Below are 19,891 nucleotides of genomic sequence, written 5' to 3' on the forward strand. Positions count from 1 at the left end.
AAAACTCAATACGTTATTCGTATTTCCCCAGATCACTCTGCAAGTTGTGCTGCAGAATCCTGCAGCAGCCACTTACCTTGGAAACAAAACAGTCTGCTATAGCCACAGGATCGTTTTCACAGTTTTCCAAATCTTGCAGAAGTTCACTAAAAACAAGAACAGGAAAAGGAACAATAATAATCCACACTTTGGCATAGACACACACAGGTGTGTGAGGAGCCAGACAGTGCTTCATCATTCATGGCTCTGATGCCCAAAGCATTTAACTCAGAGTCCCAAAAAAGGAATGAGAATCCCTTTGATGTCCCTCTTCCTTCTAGATGTATAGCTGCTGGCACCTTTTGTGTAGAGTCAGAGGAGCACTCTAAGGAATTCTAAGGCCCTCCCTTCAGATTGACAGCTCTTCTGCAGTATTCACATTGGCTATACAGCTTGTATATCAACTGACACAGCTGAAAACTAACAACATTTAGAAGACCATGCCCTGTCTGATAAAAAAAGTAATCTGTTCTAGGAGCTTTACTTGACTGAGGGAGATGGGGAGCTGATCTGAAAAACACAGATGAGAACCAAGAACAATGGTAATAAGCTCACTCAGGAACCTTTAATGAGTCTCTTCACTGAAGAGAAGTCATTACACTGGAAAAAGTTTTCTGGAAGGGGATGTATAAATTCTACACGCATAAAAATAAAACCTTACTGGGAGTATTGTACAATTTTGACATGCCAAGCAGGAAATGAATTCGTCATAACAGCAGCAAAGCAATAAGGGAGCACGATCACTTTTGTACAAAACTCATGTTCTCAAAAGCCAGCTCAGTGAAAGTGAATTCAAGCAGAAGAAAAGCTCAAAAGTCTCTCCTTGATCCAAAGTGGTTTTAGTCTCACTGAAAGATGTACTCAGGAAAATCCATGAGAAGAAACTAAGTTTTCTGCCAAATTGTTCTCTGATAGACCTTTTCTTTTTTCTCCTCTCTCCCTCTCATCAGATCATTTACTGTTCAGGGCTACTTTTCTCTTGGTTCACAGCTGGTTCCTGGAATTAATTTTGCCTAAGAGTTGCTAAGCCTGTATCTAGGGAACCATCCTTTTCCTCTCTAAGCAGACACAATTTCCCTCTGTAAGTATGAAAAGAAGTAAACCAGAAAAGTTTCCTGACTTGTTCTCTGCTTCTCTAATTACAGGAGGAAGGAAGGGGAGAAATTGCCAATCAGTCACAAGGAACACAGACAAAGACCTTAGGTTCAGTGGTCACAGCCACTTAGTCATTATGTATCATCACCCCACCATTTTAAAACAAGACATAAGTATTTTTCTCCTCTGTTTTGATCTGAATTGGAGCGAGCAAGAGATGGTAATGACAGGGACATCTGACAAGCAATTTTAGTGGAATGAAAGAAATGGAAAGACTCAGGAAGAAAACAGCATGGTTTGCCCTGAACCTACGACAAAAGGTTGATGACCAAGTGCTGTGCAGTCCAGTCATAAATCCTCGAGGAACCACATATCTGAAAAACTTCATTCTCTCAGTGCCTGACAGAGCACAGCAACCGAAACAAAAATGGTGATAGCAGGCACAATCTGGTCTTCACAGCAGAATAATGTCACCATATAAAGTTCTGGAAGAATTAATCCAAAAAGCTCAGACTAAAAAACAATGAAGAGAAACTTAGCTCTGATATAAATGTATTGTCACAAAAAAATCCTGCTCACAGAAAGCATCTGAAACTACTAACAAAGAACTGCCAGATGGACATTTTTCAAAAGGTAAAAATAAATTAAAAGGCTCTAGAGTATGTTTAGGACCCAGAAGCTACATGCCAAATTTCACACAGGAGGAAACTTAATCCTCGAAACTATATTTGGAACTACAATGAGTGTTGAGTCTTAAAAGCTCACAATTTCCATGTAGAATTTTAAATTAGAAGGCCTGCAATACATTAGTAATTTACTAGAGGCCTTGGGCAGTTTTCCAGTGAGTTTTAACCATTGTAACATATCTATGTCTAAAATTGCCCAAACCCCACTTTTTTTCCCCCTTCTATTTAACCTCTGCAAATATTGTTGGTTTGGGGTTTTTTGTTTGTTTTGGTTTAGGTTTTTGCCTCTCAATTATTCTGTATGATGACTGATCACACTTGAAGGTATTTTTATTAGATAATATTTGCAATGATGGTAGTATAAATGTGTCACAGCTACCATGTCTACCAGTTATCTAGCTTTTGAAGGATCAGAAAATACAACGGACAGGACTTTTTGATCCTGTGGCCACTGGGAAGCTGCAAGCTCCCAGCTATTGTCTCATGTCTCTAAAATGCATCATCAGGCTGCCTTTTGTGCTAGACATTAACAGCAGTTGTAGCTGAGGCAGGACACAGTAGCTTTCTAATTAAGTCTATTTCCATCACTTAGCAGTTGCTGATTCCAGCTTCAAGAAAATATTTTAGGTTTCATCTTTGTCTGTAAACTCTGAATAGATCTATCCTCACTCTGCCCTTTGATACTGATCCCAGCAGCTGAAGTACTTTAAAGTAGCTTCCCATGATGATGGAAAAAAATTGAAGATGCTCTTTGACACTAGTCCACCACTTTTTAATCATCTTTTGGTGCAGTTAAATTATCTGTTCCTCATCAATGAACACAGTAGTTTAAGAGATATTTTGTCAACTACTTTATGCCAATAGATTTCTTGCATCAGTTGAATATTCAAGTTTTCCTCAAATGTTAAGTTCATTATTTTACAGTAGCAGAGGATTCAGACAAAAGTAGCAGTAGCATGCCTCTAAAACTGCAGATTCTGCAGGTCCCACACAATGTTGCACTACCTATACAAGCAAGAAATACACTCCCAATACACTGCCACTGGCAGAGCTTTAGAGAAACCTTAAAGATACTGAGCAGAAGCCTTCAATAAATGGAAAGATACTTCACCATTTTGAGAAATTAAATCAGGGAGTCCCTAGTAGCATATAACACTACCAAAGCCGGCTCTGGGTGATGCATGTTAGTACAAACAGGGACCCAATATAGTAGGGATAAAATAATGTCTCTCTAGTAAAGCAAGAATTTCATTCACAGGGTCTTGCATTAGGCTCATCCAGGGCACAGAGCAGGTATAGGCTTAAATCCCTGGAAACGCCCAGCATGAAAACAAACAAACAAACAAAAGTAAATAAAGACCACATTTGATTTGTAAGATAAACAGATACAAAAATCTGATCTCAGCAAACCAACCCTGCTGAGAATAAATAATAGATCATTTGTTAACTTACATCTTGGCTGTATTGAAGTGATAAAAGAGTGTTTGCTTGTCTTGCTCCCTCCCCATTAACACAGGCTGTTGAACTGTTTTCATTTAGTTAAATATAATTTTACCTGTTGAAATTGTAGATATCCCTTATGTTTCCAAACAGGGCTGATCGCTCTTCTGTCCCCAGGGAGAGCTTGGTCTGGTCGGTGATACAGTCAAGGTAATCCTGCAGGAGAAATTAGTAGGCCTTCAGACATTTTCTCCTTTTCTAGATCAGTAAATGGAGCTATGTTTTATTGTACAGGATGAGTCTCTCATATCAGTTTCACCTTATTATTACAGTAAAGCCTTCTGTAGTCCCTCTGTGAACAGTCACTCTATTATGGAAGGTAACAGTACTTACCTGTTCATTGAAACCAAGAAAATAACAAAAGACTGAGCAGTAAGTTATAGCTCTTAGCACGTCAGCCAACATTTCTCTTGCTGCTGATACACAAACGTGTTCAGATTTCATTCAGAATGACAGTTTAATTGATCATTTAACTGACTCAAAGATGAAAAAATGTAAAAGTAAGAGATTAAGAATGTAATTTAATGCAGTCTTAGTAATAGAAAACCTATACAACAAAGGGCAGAAAGCACACAAGCAACACAGGCTCAGAGAAACAACCACTGCAAAAACTTTTTTTTTTTCTTAAAAATCATAGTTAAGAAAACTATGCAAAGGACAGATCTCAATGTATATGCATGCAATTTAACCACACATACAACTACATTGCACATTGATACATACTCTAGCACAGATTTCCTTCTGCATTTACAGGAGTGATAGTGTCTCATCCAGAGACTTTAACTGAAGAGGAACAAGACAGAAAAAGCTCAGATCAAGAGTACGGTGGGAGAACAGCTTTCCCATCTCTTCCCTCACTTTGATACAAGCTCAGCTTCCACAGTTTCACCTTTCATTCTGTTGCTGCTACAGTACGGAAATTTCTCAGATAAAGGCAAACAAATCCAGTGGGCTATTTCACTAATTACGACATACAAACCGAGAATACAATGTGCTGCCACAGTCATGAAGAAATCCTACTGGAGGATGGGAATAAAGTAAAGTGAAAACAGCTGAAACAATGTGAAATAAAATAAATAAAATCCTTTAGCCTGGAGCTAGACAATGTGGTGTGGCAATCTCCCAAAAGCAACACAGCATTCCACAGTGCTGCAAGGAAAGAGTCCTGCAAAACATCAACGAGATCATGAAAGTTTCTAAGATATAACTGTGTCCAGAGTCATAAAGAAAAAAGTATTACAGAACACATACATTGGCTCAGGTTTATTCTCTGTGTAAATCCCATGTAGAGAAAGGATTTGGATCAGCCGTGGATCTGACTTTTGGACTTTTAGATACCTTCATAAGGAAAGTTAAGAATTGCAGCACTTGAGCCTCCATCCCCATCCCCTTCTTTCCAAATGAAATATGTCAACAGAGTCATGAGTGCAGCCAAGATTCAGGTTCAGGTAGCAGCAGGCTTTCTTGTCCCCTCCTCCTATCCTAAAGCTCAGTAGTTTACAGTCTTTCCTCACCTCCCATTAAAAGTATCCCTCATCACCCTGAAAACTCTGTATTTTTTGACAAGAGAAAACAAGCAAGTCTATTTAAAGGCAACATTACTGTCTTTACAAAGAGCAACAGGTGGCAGTGGGCAGCCAAGAAGGCTGACCCCTGGAGACCCATCTCATCTCTTCTGTGATGGCATCTGACCTGTATTTCACCGTCTGTCATAGCTGTCAGCAGCCTCATATTCCTGTGCAGTAAGTCATAGGAACTGCATCCCTGGGACTCCCTGAATGTGGCTTTTTATTTCTGCTTAGAAGCTGCAGAAGAGTAAAAGGTTTAGAATGGTGAGGCAGACAAAACTGCAGCAAGCAACACTCTAGGTCAAAAGCAGAAGCAGATGATAGATTCGGGGCTGCTCCAGTGTTGAAGTAAATAAATAATATTTTCTATCCACTATTACAATTCTCCATATGAAAGTAAAGAATCAAAATGGAATTCTGGAAGAACAGTGGAATTGTGAACCTCTGACAACATTTTTAGCACTAGGAACGCTGCAGCACCCTGGGCTTGTACGATGAGATGGATTGCAGAGGAATGGAAATCTTAGGATAAGTACCTCCATACAGCATATTTAATAAATAAAGAGAAGTTCCTTGCAAACTCATTCATCTCAGCATAGCTGGTGCTTGGGTGTCTTCAAAATAACAATCAGTCCACAGTTATTTCTAGTATTGTAGGCAGTGTTACAAGCATGACTTGGTTTGTGCTCCTTTTGTCCTCTTATCACAGTTTTCCTCCACATATGCACACTCTTCTCAGTCTTTTCCCAACTCTTAGTAAGAAAGTGGGAACCAAGTACTTTCTAATGCTCCTGCCAATCAGCAGCCTGCAGGTGCTTGGGCACTTTTTCCTCATTCCCATAGGGTAAGCCAGTATCAGATTATACCCCACAGCCACAGCTTGTGCTCTCTTTTGCTGGAAGTTCCTTAAGACTACACTCCTCCTGTCTACATCAGATCAGAAACAAACCAGAAACTAATGGTTGGATTTGTGCTTACCTAAAGTAAAAGGACACTGTTATTTGCTTAAAACACTTGCAATTCAAAGGTGCCTCATATCTGACCACATACTGTTAGGAAATTACACAGCATTTGAGGGCTGCTTTCATGCTTTAGCTTTCTATTTTTGTTAATATTGTTGGCTGGAAGCTTGTGTAAGCCTGACACGTTGATGTTGCTGTTATATGTGAGTGGACATGAACTGTCTAGCACAGCACTGACAGTAGGGTAGTCACACCAGCAAAAAGCTGCAGATATCCATGTTTATGTGAAAGTGGTTGACACTGGATGGTCTTGACAAGGTAGTCTGATGAAGTCCAGGCACAGTGCAGCAGCACACTGCTTGCACTGACTCAGCAAGCAGGACTCTTCTGGTTATATTGCTTTACAGAGCATGTGTGCTTTCAGAAAGGTTTCATAAACTCATCCAGGAAACAGATGCAGTATTGGCATACAATATTTCCCTGCAAGGACACCACCACAGGCAGATCAAATCTACCCAGCCGTAGGGTTTTTTCTAACTATCTCTTAGCAAATGGTACTTTACCCCCATGGTAGTCATTGCAACCTACTGCAGTGTATCAACAGCTGTTATCATTTGAAGCCATAATGAAAGGTTTGGAGCTACAAGATAACAGGCCAGGCTGCAAGAGTTATGACACAGTGCAGAAAATCAGAGCAGAGTACCGGCCTTACTCACTTTTATTCATTCCTTGTCAGCATCTATGGGTCCTCTGTCGGCACTGAATGCTTTGTTTATAACCTTTGCCTTCATTAGCTTTTTACTGCTTCTTGCAATTATGGCAAAAACATTTAACTTACTATATAGAAGAAAAATAAGCCCAAAACAAAACAAAATAACAAAACAAACAAATGCCAGTCTCCTAATTTATGGGAGTGAAGTTTGCTCTAATCGTGTCACAATTTTTCTATCCTATATCCTGAAAATCTCCAAAAACTAGAAGTCTTGCCAGACTGCTCTGCCTTCATGGCTGAGTTTGCTGTTCTCCCATTAGTCTTTCATCATGCCAAATCCATTAGAAGAAATGTCTGTTAGTTACTGCTGTCTCCTCCTCCATAATCACAGATGAAAGATCTCTAGAAGAACACAATGATGACAACACTAACTTCAGAGATGAAAAAAATAATTATAAGAATTAGAAATGAGAAAAAACTGTCAAGTGAAGGACAAAATGAGCAAAAATATCTCCACATATCGATTAAACTACTTTTTCCCATGACTGAACTTTACAAACTAAACACAAATTAGTGCTTTGAAAGTAAAGCACACACTCAGCTTCAAAATCAGACTACAGGCTAAGCAATAACAAGGAAGTCAGTCATTAATGTGAATTATGTCTGTAAATTAAACCTCCAAAAATGCTTGCACTGTCCACTGTACAGCTTCTTTACATTTAAAAGCCATCAGGTTGATGGTTGGAGCCAGTGATCTTAGAGGTCTTTTCCAACTGAAAGAATTCTATGATTCTATGAAAAACCCTCACCCTGGCCAAAGCACAGGCAGGTACAAAAGATCAGCACCTGTCTGGGGCTATGCACAGCACAACTTGGCCCTGCCACCAACCAACAGCCAAGTCAAGGGCTTCCTAAGAACAGGACAGACTTAAGAGATGTGGGCTGCTGTGCTCAATTCAGCAACAGGAGCAGGAATCTCCTGAGTTCTGTGTGTCTCCTACCACACTTTTCCATCCAATTTACGTCCCCCAGTACCTTGTATGTAAGACTGACGCCTGTCAGCACTAGCAAAGCTCAACTCCTTTGGGCCTCACAAGTGGGCACCAAGGCACCCACCCACAAGTTTACAGATCACTGACCCTGAAATCAAGGGAGAAAGGTGAGGAGAATACCTCCCACCACTGACAGCCAGGCTCCAAATTACTTTGGGAATGCCCAAAGTAACCAATGTGCTTTATATGATCTGTCACTAGGTGCAGTTTGTGATTGATTTCATTCCTCTCTGAAGTCTGTGCAGAAGAGCAGAGTCTCTGAACTGGCAGGAGTCCACCTCGTTGATATCAATCCTCTCCTCTGACCTCAGGTGGAGGTGGTGGAGGAAGCCACACTATGTTCTCCATACTTATGACCAGCTTCCTCAGAACTACCCAATTTACATGTGCAGTTGGCTCACACGTAACCTGTGGGTAACAGCAATAAAGTAGAACTGATGCAGTAAGATGATACTTCACTGACTGCATGTAGAACAGGCAAAGACTGATGGTGAGAGCACTTGTGAGAATGTGGTATGAAGAAAGACTAAAAATAGAGAAGCACATATAAGTTTTCTTTCCACTGTTGAACATTGCAGAGTAAGGTGATCGCAACAGATTTCTCCCTACACTTTCCACAGTTATGGTCTGCAAATAAGTTGTTAAAGTTAACAGTATTAACTTCAATTTTTACCTATGAAAGAGAAGAAAAAATGTTTGGTTGGTTTTTTTTTTTCCATGTAGCTATTCCTGGGTGACAGCTTTTTGATAATCAATGTGACTTCCTCATCTATATTATAGATGTTAAAACACTGTCCCATTTACAGATAATAAGGACTTGGAACAGTGGCCCCTAGTAGGTCCCTGTGGCACATGCATGGAAAGCCACATGGGAAGTACACATCAGCCAAAATTAGCAGTGAGAAATTCCTGAGGCCCAACACTATGCTTGAAACATCTAAAACACTGAAGCAGTTGGGTTTGTTTTTGTTTAGGCTGCCTCCAAACAGTTGTGTCCATGCAGATCATAAGCACAGGTGGTGGTGTATATGAAGTCAGAAATTTCTAGTGCATGTGAGCTTCAACAACGTAATAGTCAGATCATCTTGTCACAGACTTGAATTTGTTAGAGCACAACTAGTCCCAGGAATTGAACTGAAGCATTTATCCTGGAAAACTTTGCTAGTGAGAGGTCCCTCAACACTCCCTAGGCTATTGCACTGAGTTAATCCATAAGGTCCCTGGGCTAGGACAACAGCCTCACCACTGTGCATGGCTAGGAGATAGCAGCATAGTTTTCTGCAGCTGTGTGCTCCCCCTTACTGCTTTGGAGCTTAAGCCTCTAAAGCAAGCTCTGCATGTTCTCTCACCCCTGCCCCAGCATCAAATGATACCCATGTCAGCTTCCAGCACCACTCTACAGCTCCTGTCCTAGGATTAGGGTGGAAGAAGGCACACATCTGTCCTGCCATGCCTAGTCCTCTTGTCCAAGGTTTTATTGTCCTTTCTTTTTGCCCAATGCCTTCCCTTTTCTTGTGTCAGCTTTGTCCCATCAGCCATTTTAGCAGGAATGCTGTGCCTGTGAAGTTCTCTGGAGGGTTAAAACCTGCCACCTGAACTGCCAGCCTAGGCGCTTGGATGGACTGCATTCATGGATTTTTGCCTTCTTTGCTGAAGTGAATTTTTGCTCCACATGAAACACAACCAAATTTGAATAGTCACATATAACCCCACTTGAGATACTTCAGGACATTAAATTACTGAAGTTGAAACCATGAATTAAAACCATGTCTCCCACGTATCTTCAGATATCAGCCAACACCCACTGCTAAATTGCAGCTACAGGAATTTCCCCCAGAAGCTGGCACTCAGGTGTCCTGCTCAGAAGTGCAGTTATGGGCAATGCCAGAGAGCGGATGGAGATCACAGGATGGTAATAAACGCTATCAGTAACATTTCACTAACGAGCTGGTCCCCATCTAACTAACTTCCTAAAGCTAAGAGGAAACAGAGAAGCTACAGTAATGAGGACAGCCAAATGAAAACACTGAACAGTAATTAGGGTGTCAAATAATTTCAGGTTGCTATGCAGATGAAGTGCTCTCGAGATTTCTAAATCTAAGCCTGCAACAGAGGTTTGATATCATCAATGTCAATCATCAACATCAACCTAAAGATTTTTTAAAAAACTATCAGTTGAAAATGTTTAGCTATTAAAATATATTTTTAATTAACCTCAAAGTTCATCAGAAAGTGTGTACATTAATTCTTCACAACATGGCTTAGTTGGTCTAATTATAGCTCTGAACCACAGCCAAAGCACAGAGAATTATTAGGGCATATTTAGCCTTTGAATGCTAAAACATTTAAATATTTATACAAATTTTTGCAGCATAAGCCGCATTTCCTCCCTCCCACCTCTTAGCTCTCAGACCTATTCCTCCCAGTTTTGCTGTCCACCCTCTATAAACTTGCTGTTTTCCCACAGCTGCTGCTGTGCTCATAGAGCTACTTATTCACTGCTAGTAAGCAATAGCAAACTAGAGGGTGGTGGTGAATGGATCTCTCATTACACCCCACTAACCAGGGACATAGCCTCCAGCCCCAGCCTCACTACAATCACAGGAGCAAAGTTTCACCCCCAGAGTCCCCTGGCACCATCAGCACTCTGAAATGGTACACTGTATTTAACTACATCTTCCCCTTGCCTCCTTCCGCCCCCCCCAAAAAAAGGTTTTCCAGGACGTAAGATTAACTTTCACTCTTTTATCTGTATTCACAGTTAGAACAAGGGTAGGAGGTTGCCAACAGCACAGCTGAGTGATTTACACCCTGTTGCAAGGAGGAGGACAACAGCAGTGGCTGTTGGGCTTTTTGGCAATTCTGCAGCTCCCTGGAAGAGCAGCAGCCATGCCTGCTCCCTCTCTCCCACCCAGAGCTTGAGAAGGGCTCATTGTATATTTACAGACAGCTCATTTATTACTGCAGTATAACTCACTCTTTTGTGCTGTCCAAACACAGCACTGACCCAAAAACAAACACAAAGTTACAGCTATATATTTGTACTGCCTTAATGTCTGCAGTTCCAGCCACACCGTCAAGCTCTGCAATCATCTGACAAAGACGGCCCCTGCCCCAACAAGTTTCTACACTCTAGATGTAAGATAAGAACTGGATACAAAGTACAGGTGGAGCAAACAAGGCAGCAATGACATTTCATTCAGTGTCTTTCAAATACATCATTGGGAACATGCTGAATGAAAGAAATTTATGAATGTTACCAGCTGGAATAAGACTGAAGTAGTGATGATGCAGACACACATCAGGGTATTTAACCCTAGCTTTGCATATTTCCTATGAGCTTAGGTTTCAAACAGCAACCTGTTCACGCCACAACATCAAGCAGTTGCCTTTCATCACAGAAGTAGTTCACTAGGTTACTTCTGGTTGTTCTCAAAACAACAGATTCTTAGTGCACAGCTATAAACCATCTTTTTCCAAAGCCAGAATCCTTCTCGTGCCCGGTTTGGGTTTCATTTGTGCTTTTGTTTTGGTTTCATTAAAGGATACATGTGATGAGAAGCTTAAAGCATACATAGCCAGCAAAATACTTTTGTTGACAATCTTGAAGTTTCAGAAATAACCTCATCTAAAACTGTTTAAGACACAAGCACAAACAATAGTGTGTATACTTCCATCACTTCAGGTTGCTTTAGGATATTTAATATGGCTCACATCCAGGAAGCTGTTCACACCTGTTTGGTGAGATACCTAGTTATGTTCCTACATATGCTACATCTGAACAGCCTCCAGTGAGGGCTGTGATCCTGCTTTTTAAACACCAACTCCAGAAACAAAACACTGACCTTCTCCAATATAGCTGCTTCCAAATAGATTAGATTTTTTAAGTGGAACATTTTTCTGATCCAATTTATATTGCTGCAACTCTGTTTAAACTTCATGGAATTCAAGAAGGCCTCTTAGGATAGGTATTGAGACCCTCAAGTACAATTTCATTTCAGCTATCACATCTCAATACTACTGGAGAAAACTGTCCTTGCTTTTAACCTATGCTTTCCCTGAGGAGGCCAATCAGTATTTGACACGTCTTTCTTCATAGACGAAAAAACAAGCAGAGAGGAAGTTTATCATCTCAAAAGTATACCAAATACTAATCACAGTTAAATTTATCATTGACATGATCATAATATTTGTTTTGCACTTAATTTCTCATCCAAATTTTCTGAATGCCTAAGGATCAATCCCTAGTCAAAACAGCAGCATGTGTGCTAACCTGCTTTTAACTGTTTTGAGGTTGTAGCAACACAAATTTCAAAGAAGAAAGAATCTCACTCTGAATATCTCTATTTTACTTTAAACCCAAATTAAACACCTCTTCTTTCTCTGCAGGCTCTGCAACTGGGCCCAGAGAAGAAAACCTGTTTCTAAATCACTCTGTTCATAAAGAAATTAAAAGTACACTACCTAAAAATCATTCATTCATTCGTTGCCTACATTTTCGCTCTTTCGTGGTGGCGATTTAAGGCAAACAAATGAAGTATATCTAATCTTTATCAGGCAGACTAAACTTCCAAACCTGCAGTGCCCATACAGGAAGCTGAGGTACTGCTTCATAGCTTTACAGCCACTGATACGGTGTAGCAACTTCTGGTCTTTATATGCTGAAGAGAAATCCTAATTGTGAGACCATACATCACAGTTCTGTATACGCTGAAGAAAAATCCTAATTGTGAGACCATACATCACTGTTCTCTATACTGAGTGAAATGGAAGTGATGAAAAACCTCAGAAGGCCATCATTACAGTTTAATGATTACAGCAGTACCATAAAAATCAGGATGTTTATGCATAAGGGACTGGTATAACCTCTGACATCACTGTTAGTTTCTCAATAACTTTCAATAAATTTTCCATTGAAGGACTCTGAAATTTCTCATCTACAAAATGCTCACAAAGGACAGTTCTCCTAACCAAACTATTACTTTTTGGTAGGTGCCAGAATTCTGTGCTGTGAAACAGATGTATGCTTCCAGAGTAACACCTTCACACAAAACTTACGTCAGCAACCTAAAGGTAGCTTCCTTACGCATGCAAGCTAGCAGCGTTTGAAAACAGGGTGCAAATGGAAATTAAGTAAAACTTGGGAAAAGTGATTCTGGGATGCCTTAGCCATATTGGGATTCCTACCTTTTGAATCTAAGAGGAATTAACTTTATCTCTTAGAGTTATGCTATCTGAAAACCCAGTGCGCAAGCAGCTGTAATACTAACACGCAGTAAGAAGTGACAATGCACACATGCAGCCTTCAGAGTTGTCTTTTTTAACTAATTGCCTGAAACGTAGAAAGGGACATCCTCTAACCACATCACTGGGAAGCATGAAGCTGGAAATAATGAAACTCCAAGACCAACTTCATCTCAGAAGGGCTTCCTTTAATCACTGGTGTCACAACACTTACCTGTTGCAGACACCCAGTATTTCCCCTCGCAAAGCTCCTCCTGCCTCCCTATTCCCCGAGGGGTGTGTGCAACTTCCACAGACTTGCTCACCTTGAATGAAGCTTTCCACACACCTGAAATCTGCCTCTTTGTTGAGTTGTTTCAGAGGAATTCGGCAAATGCATTCCCCAGCATCTTTCTGAGAATGAATCTCCTTTCCTTCCTTTACTTGTGCTGAAAAATTTTGTTGAGTTTTTCCCCTGAGAAGACAAGCACCTTAGGCTGACCACAAGGGACATGAACCTTACTTTCACATGTCAGCAAGGGGCAATAGCAAACTGGCACATAATGAACAATTTTGTTCTAAGAGTATGTCTCTCTCTATGCCTAAATCTCCAGATATTTGACCATTTTGAGTGGAGAGTGGCTGTGGGAGGAAAGGAAGGGGAAAAAACCCTCAAATTTACATATCCCCAGCAGGAACTTTTAGTAATGGTCCTTCACACATTTCAGCTCAGGCTTCACGGGTCTTAACCCACAATTTCTACTCTTGAATGCTGCAGCCGCATCTGGCACAGATCTGCTCCTCTGAAGCAAGAGCAAGGAAAAGATTGTTCCTGTCTCAGTGACCCTCTGGAAACCTTACAGAATGTGGAGAAGTGTGCTGTGCAGTTCCAGGGAAGAGGAGACACAAATGAGTCCCACAGAAATATGGAAAAGAGAAAATGGGAGCTGAATGTTAGCAGAACTTAAGAAGGTAGAAATATTAGGAATGCTGATGAAAACATTGTCAGAAGAAAGGAAAGACTGAACAAAAAGCTGAGATAAAGACAGAGAACTACAACTGCCAAGAGGACTATGGAGAGAGACCTGGAGTAAGTGAACACTACAAACATGAAAAAGAAAGTGATAAATCACATCAGAAAATGAGACAGTATGGACTGACATGGGGTGAGGATGGGATTTACTGAGAGAAGACTTAGAACAGATGGGCAGGGAGACTACAGGCAGAAGACTGCAGAAGAGAATGAGACTTTCTAGGTAAAAAGGCTTGAAAGAGGAGACAAATGTAAACAAACAAACAAAAAACCCCCCAAACAAACAAACAAACAAAACTGGAGGACAAAAGATCTGGAGATGAGATAGGAAAAAAACTTCAACTAGTCCAGTAGGGATGATTTTACAAATGTCACATTTGGAGTGAAAGAAAAGTTTTCCAGATTCTAGATGGAAGTCAAGATTCCTGAAGCTCAACCTCCATTTGCATCAAATATTTGTGAAATGCACTGATAATCCACGCTTCACTCCCATCTAGTTACTATATAGATGTCAGTGACTTTTTACTGATATTATATTACTGAGAGGATTTCTTATATCAAATGGATGAGCTTCATGCAGTGGATCTAGATGTTTTCAATGGGCTGATATCACTGTGAGAGTGTGTTCCATGTAACATGACACATGCATGCCTGTAACAGTGCATTTGCATTATTCCTTTATTTTGCAAATGTAAAAACAAAGAAGCGGATGTCTTTTTCTACACTTATAAGTATTTGTAGAAATTATTAATATGGTCTTCTAACTCCATTGAGTTGCAAGAGTAAAACACATTTTTATTTTAAACTCAGAGACTGTTTTACTCAGGAAAAAAAGTTATTTCAGTAAGTTACTCTACTTGAAATTTATGCCCATTCTAACTAAATTACTACTTGTAAAAGTCAGGCCTGAAGAGAATTCTGATCTGCAGGTTCTGCCCAGGCCAGTACACCTGTCAGCATGACAGAAGCAGGAAGCAGAGGTATCCGATTTCTCATCACAAACTTGCCCAAAACACGCTTCGAGCTGTACTAACTCAAATTTTTAATCATACTTAACAGATCATCTGATAAAATGTACTAAATGATGCAAAGGTTAGCTCTATCTTTGTTGCAGTGCTTGCCTGTGCAAGAATCCTAGCAGCATGTCTCAGAACAGTCATAATTCAGCTGTTCCTTCAGGTCACAAAGTGGCTGCACTGGCTAGAAAAGCAGTTGTTTCTCAAGTGTACCATGGGGCAAAGGGAGCCAAACACTGCCTGTATGTTCTCCCCTCAGTCATCCCAAGACCCTGAAATACTTCTTTACCAAACATTTAAAAGAAAGCTGGAGAACCTATCTAAGTCTACAGTATCAGTTAAATGACACCGTCCTAAGAAATTGATTTCTACGTCTGTCTAGCATTTTGGTGCTGTTAAGAACAAAGATCACTTCACCTAGATACTCAAAAGCCAATAGAAATTATGAATTTAAAAAAATATTATTATTAACTTCTTAATGCCACAACAGCCTTTACTCAATCAAGGCATCAAGAACGGTGAAATTCTATTTCACTCCATTCACTTAATTGTCTTTCATGCCAAGCACAGTAACTCTACATGTTCTAAGGATAACATAGCCTGAAAGGACACTGCACAAAATACCCTACTAGGCTACTTCTTAATTAGCTGACTTTGGATAAGATGAGGTGGCAGCTTAGGCTGGGTGCTTCCTGGACTGCCACGTAAGTCACACGTCTGGCGTCCAGTGTCCACCCAGGAAGTGGACACAGGAAACGTCGTATTTCTACCCATAAATCCTGAACCCTATAAATCCATCTGCAAAGTCATTCTCCTCCTCTTTATTCCCTCTCTGCTCCCATGGGAGATGCTCCCTATCGGGTAAGGGTGGGGGAGGGTTTCAGGCCTCTTAGGTCTGGGCAGGCCTAATGCCAGGAGGAGAAGGGGGGGGGCAGGGGGTAGTCTCAGACCTGGCCAGCCTGAGACTCGCCTAGCAGTGGGGGGAAGAAAGAGCCCTGGGGGTTTTGGGTACACCCTCAGGTGGGGAGAAGGGAAGTATTGAGAGCCTTTGGGTGTGGTGTAAGGGACTCTCTATGCTTGGGGATATCTTTGCCACTATGCTTTGCAGTTTCTGTAAAACACCAACTGCTTTTCCATTTAAACTTTCCATCACTATCCAATCCATTTGTGTGAGCATCATTCTTTTGTCTGTCTCAGAGCAACAGAGGATCTGTCTGGCCTTAAACCAGGAGAGATGAATAGTACCAGGATCCTACATGAAATGTCATACCCTCTGTGTTAATGTGTCGTTTGTGTACAGCTGGAAAGAAGTTCCAGACACATGAAGGACATGAAGGTAGTCAACAACAGTCAGCATGGGTTCACCAAGGGAAAACTGATCACCCTGATAACCTCCTGTCCTGTGATGAAATATCTGTCTTGGTAGATGAATGAAGAGCAGTGGATATTGTCCATCCTGACTTCAGAAAGCCTTATGAGAGCATTTCCCGTAAGATCCTCACAGAAAAGCTGGTGAAGTATGGGTTGGGTAATTAGACAGTTCAGTTGATGGAAACCTGGCTGAAAGGTCTGGCCCTGAGGGTGGTAATCAAAGGCACAAAATCTAGTTAGAGGCCAGTAACTAGCAGCATAACCCAGTGGTTAGTACTGGGTCCTACCCTGTTTAAGATATTCATTAATGAAAACAGGAGAGAGTGTGGATGTATTAAGAAAAAACAGCAACAAAACAACATGCCATCTCCTCCAAAAATCATTCCAATAAAGCCCAAAAAACCAAAACCCAAATACCCACCTCCTCTTGGACTTGACTGCTCATCACAGGCAAACAGGCTTTGCTTTACACCAGAAATTTAGAGTGACAGTTCTCAGCTAGGGGTAGAAGGCCATGAAAATATTACCTATTCATTTTCCCCTTTTTTGTTCTTATATCATCCTCAGAGTTAAAAGCTGAAGAGATGCCTCAGGTTGACCTGCTTCTCTTCCTCCCTCTCTGTGCCAAAATTCTCCACCCCAAACCAAAAATCCTTACTATTTTTAGTCTTTGTGCATAAGCTGCTGTCCTGCAGCCAGGTGCAAAACTCACTAGAGAATTCTACTTCAATTTCATATTTGCCACAACTTTCCACTTCCTGGGTTTTCTTTCATTTCCTCATATTGTTTGCCCTGCAATGATTTTCTCTCTCCACTTAGCACTGGGATTCATTGGCATATGTGTTTCTCCACCAGCTCCCACCTTCAGTTCTCACACATTTCTTGGACAGCAATGGTCCTTTGACTCTTCTTTAGCTCCCCTTTTCCCGTTCTCATCCCATTTCCTAATCAGCAGCCAAAACCTGACCCGTGTTTATCTGGAAAGTTAGACAGATCAAGCTACTTCCCTTCATCTTAGTTTGGCTCAGCACCAGTCAGCTGTTTGCCAAATTAAATGACCTCAAGTCAAAGAGGCCTGGATAAACAAATCCTGTGTGGCTGTGACACTCCTGCAGATGGATGTGGAGTCTTCCCATCCTTCTCATAACCACCACCCTTGGTTAGGTAAACCACTGTATAGTTGAGGTAACTTGTGGAGAAAAGAATCCTGAGAAACACATAAAACAGGGTCCTCTCTAACATGATTCCAGTCACACCTTCTTCTTTTAAGACCAAGCAAGGAACAAGCACAGCATGAGGTAGCTGGTTCCCCACTGTCCTCACGATTTGGGAAGGAGTTCCTTTGAAGCACTCACATTCTTAAGAAAAGAAAACTAAGAAAAGCCCCACTGCCAGGCACTTTATCTCTCAAATAAGTCATCTTGTGCCATGCAGAGCTTTGAAATTTGTTTATTAGTCGCTGTAGGAAATACGCTTGGGTATTTCACAGGTAAATTCTTCCAGTTCTTTCATAAATTCAAGCACAGTTGCCACATTTACTCTGAATCTACTGTAGTGATTCTTAAACCATTCCTAGTAAACATCTGTTGGCCTTCCTACTTGTAAATGGAATATCTATGTCAAGATTTCCACTTTTTCAAGTTGTATAGATAACTGCATAGGAGGATGAGTGAGAGACAAGGTTTCCAAAATCACAGAGGTCATGATTAGTAAATGGTGACTACACACAAAAGCTGGCTTGCTTCTACAGCACATGACAACCTTAAACACTCCAAAATGAAACTCAGGCAACAGTTGAATGTAGAGAAACAGCAGCAACTGCAGGAATCAATAGTCTTACAGAAAAAAAAACACCCTTATTTGTAATAACTCTAAGAAGTGGGGATGTTTAAGCATGACATGCATTTCTGTTCATAGATCCATGGAATGGTTTGGGTTGGAAGGGACTTTACAGATTATCTAGTGTGTTATCAAAGACTTAGCATCCTTTCATTGCTCATCACTTGGAGGACCACATGGACTGGAACTGCAGCTGGAGACAGTGTCTCCAGATGATTGATATTTCCTTTTACAGATGGCCTTATGCAGCTACCTAAAGCTATAAATTCTGTGGACAACACATTAAACATTCATCTCCTAAGCTAGTAGGGTAATCATACACACATGTACATAGATTACAAACAACAGCCAAGGCACTTAACTGTCATCTTCAAAACCACAAGAGAACATGACTCTGATGGCACAGTTACATGTACGTGGAATGAGCAAAATAATCCACAGGACTCTTCCATATTTTCCCCTGTACTACAAAGGGGAAATGAAAGATACTGTTCATCTGGGGACAAAAACTTCACTGCTGCTAATAAATGCTACATCCATTAATTAGCACCACCCACTCAGATGTAGCATTAAAGAAAACATAATTCCTTCATATAATAGCCAAAATATAGAAACTTTCCAGCAAATACACACACCATATTCAATACTGCAAGGCAATGACATGGAATGAACAGACTGCAGCTGTGAGGTGTACAAAAGGCAGAAAGAAAAAGGCAGAAAAGAACTTGCAGGAGTAGGATTTGGTGGAAACGGAAAGAATCAATGCAACTCTTTAGATAAAGCATTTTAAGGGGAAAACAAGTTATCTGCTGGGTTTTGCTTCTTGCTATGCATTCTAGAACACAAAGCACTATACATCTGTTTTGTAAATAAGCATTACACAAAGAGTTTACCACCCGTTGTTCACTACTGCTGTCAACTGTACACTGTTTTTCTCTGGTATTTCTTCATAAACACATAGTGACAGCTTAAAATTATCTAATCAAGTAGAAGATAGAAACACAGAAGAACAATGACATTACACTAATTTATAAAGACCAGCAAATGCCAGCTCCATTGTTAGGTCCATCTGTCCTGCTATGAAACCAAACAAAGTGAAAAATAGCATCATGGAACAGTTAACGGCATCCTAACCAAGACTCCTACCTTCACAATGCTTTTCAGATCCTGCACATACATCCTCTCTGTCTCCAGAATCTCTTGGACGACTCTATCTACATAGAGGAGCTTGGGACTGGTGGGCTCTGTGACCAGGGACATTGCACAGTTCTTGCTTGCTCCTTTTGGTTCTGCTTTTCTTGGCATGCTTAGCCTTTTTTCAAGGCTTTCCTCAGGATCCTCTGGCTCTGCAAGGGAGTCTTTGTGTGGCTTGTTGCTGGAAAATCGTCTGGTTGGGACCAGTTCAAGCTTGATAGCACCTGTTTCTTTATCCTGGTTGAACAAGCCCAAATGGCTGTTTGAAACCAAGGTCATTCTGCTTCCGAAGGAGCAGTGACTATCCCTGGAAGAAGCAGAGGAGGAAGTGGAGCTAAAGCTGACAGGACGGTCACTGTCTGAGAGGTCCATGGTCTTTTTTTCACAGTAGCGGAAAGGTCTGCTCCCCTTGTGCAGATCTTCCTTTTGTGTCTTGGAGTCAAGGGCCTCTGTCACAGCTGGTAAAACATCAAGACGTAAGTGGAAGTCATCTAAAAAAATAAACAGAAGAAATGTATTTAATGTTGCTGCTCCACACAAGACAAAAAATGACAACAGATAGTTTTACAGTTTTTGCATACAGAACAGCCCCTACTCTGTT

General features: G+C 40.8%; 1 protein-coding gene across 5 annotated transcripts in view; it reads right to left on the reverse strand.

Moving 5' to 3' along the window:
* Nucleotides 1-19,677, reverse strand: part of PLEKHG1 (pleckstrin homology and RhoGEF domain containing G1) — a 43,343-nt gene extending 23,666 nt beyond the window's left edge. For 3 of the 5 annotated variants that reach the window (XM_054395081.1, XM_054395064.1, XM_054395072.1), the window contains exons 1-3: nucleotides 19,243-19,662; nucleotides 3,376-3,476; nucleotides 77-146 (exon numbers count right to left, since the gene is read on the reverse strand). In XM_054395081.1, the coding sequence (XP_054251056.1) occupies nucleotides 77-146; nucleotides 3,376-3,476; nucleotides 19,243-19,662 (591 nt within the window). Of the gene's footprint in view, nucleotides 1-76; nucleotides 147-3,375; nucleotides 3,477-19,242 lie in introns of all 5 variants that reach the window. The other 2 variants (XM_054395088.1, XM_054395097.1) reach the window with 2 other exon arrangements.
* Nucleotides 19,678-19,891: the final 214 nt, after the last annotated feature.

The sequence above is a fragment of the Indicator indicator genome, chromosome 2 (assembly GCF_027791375.1).
Source record: "Indicator indicator isolate 239-I01 chromosome 2, UM_Iind_1.1, whole genome shotgun sequence".
NCBI lineage: Eukaryota > Metazoa > Chordata > Aves > Piciformes > Indicatoridae > Indicator > Indicator indicator.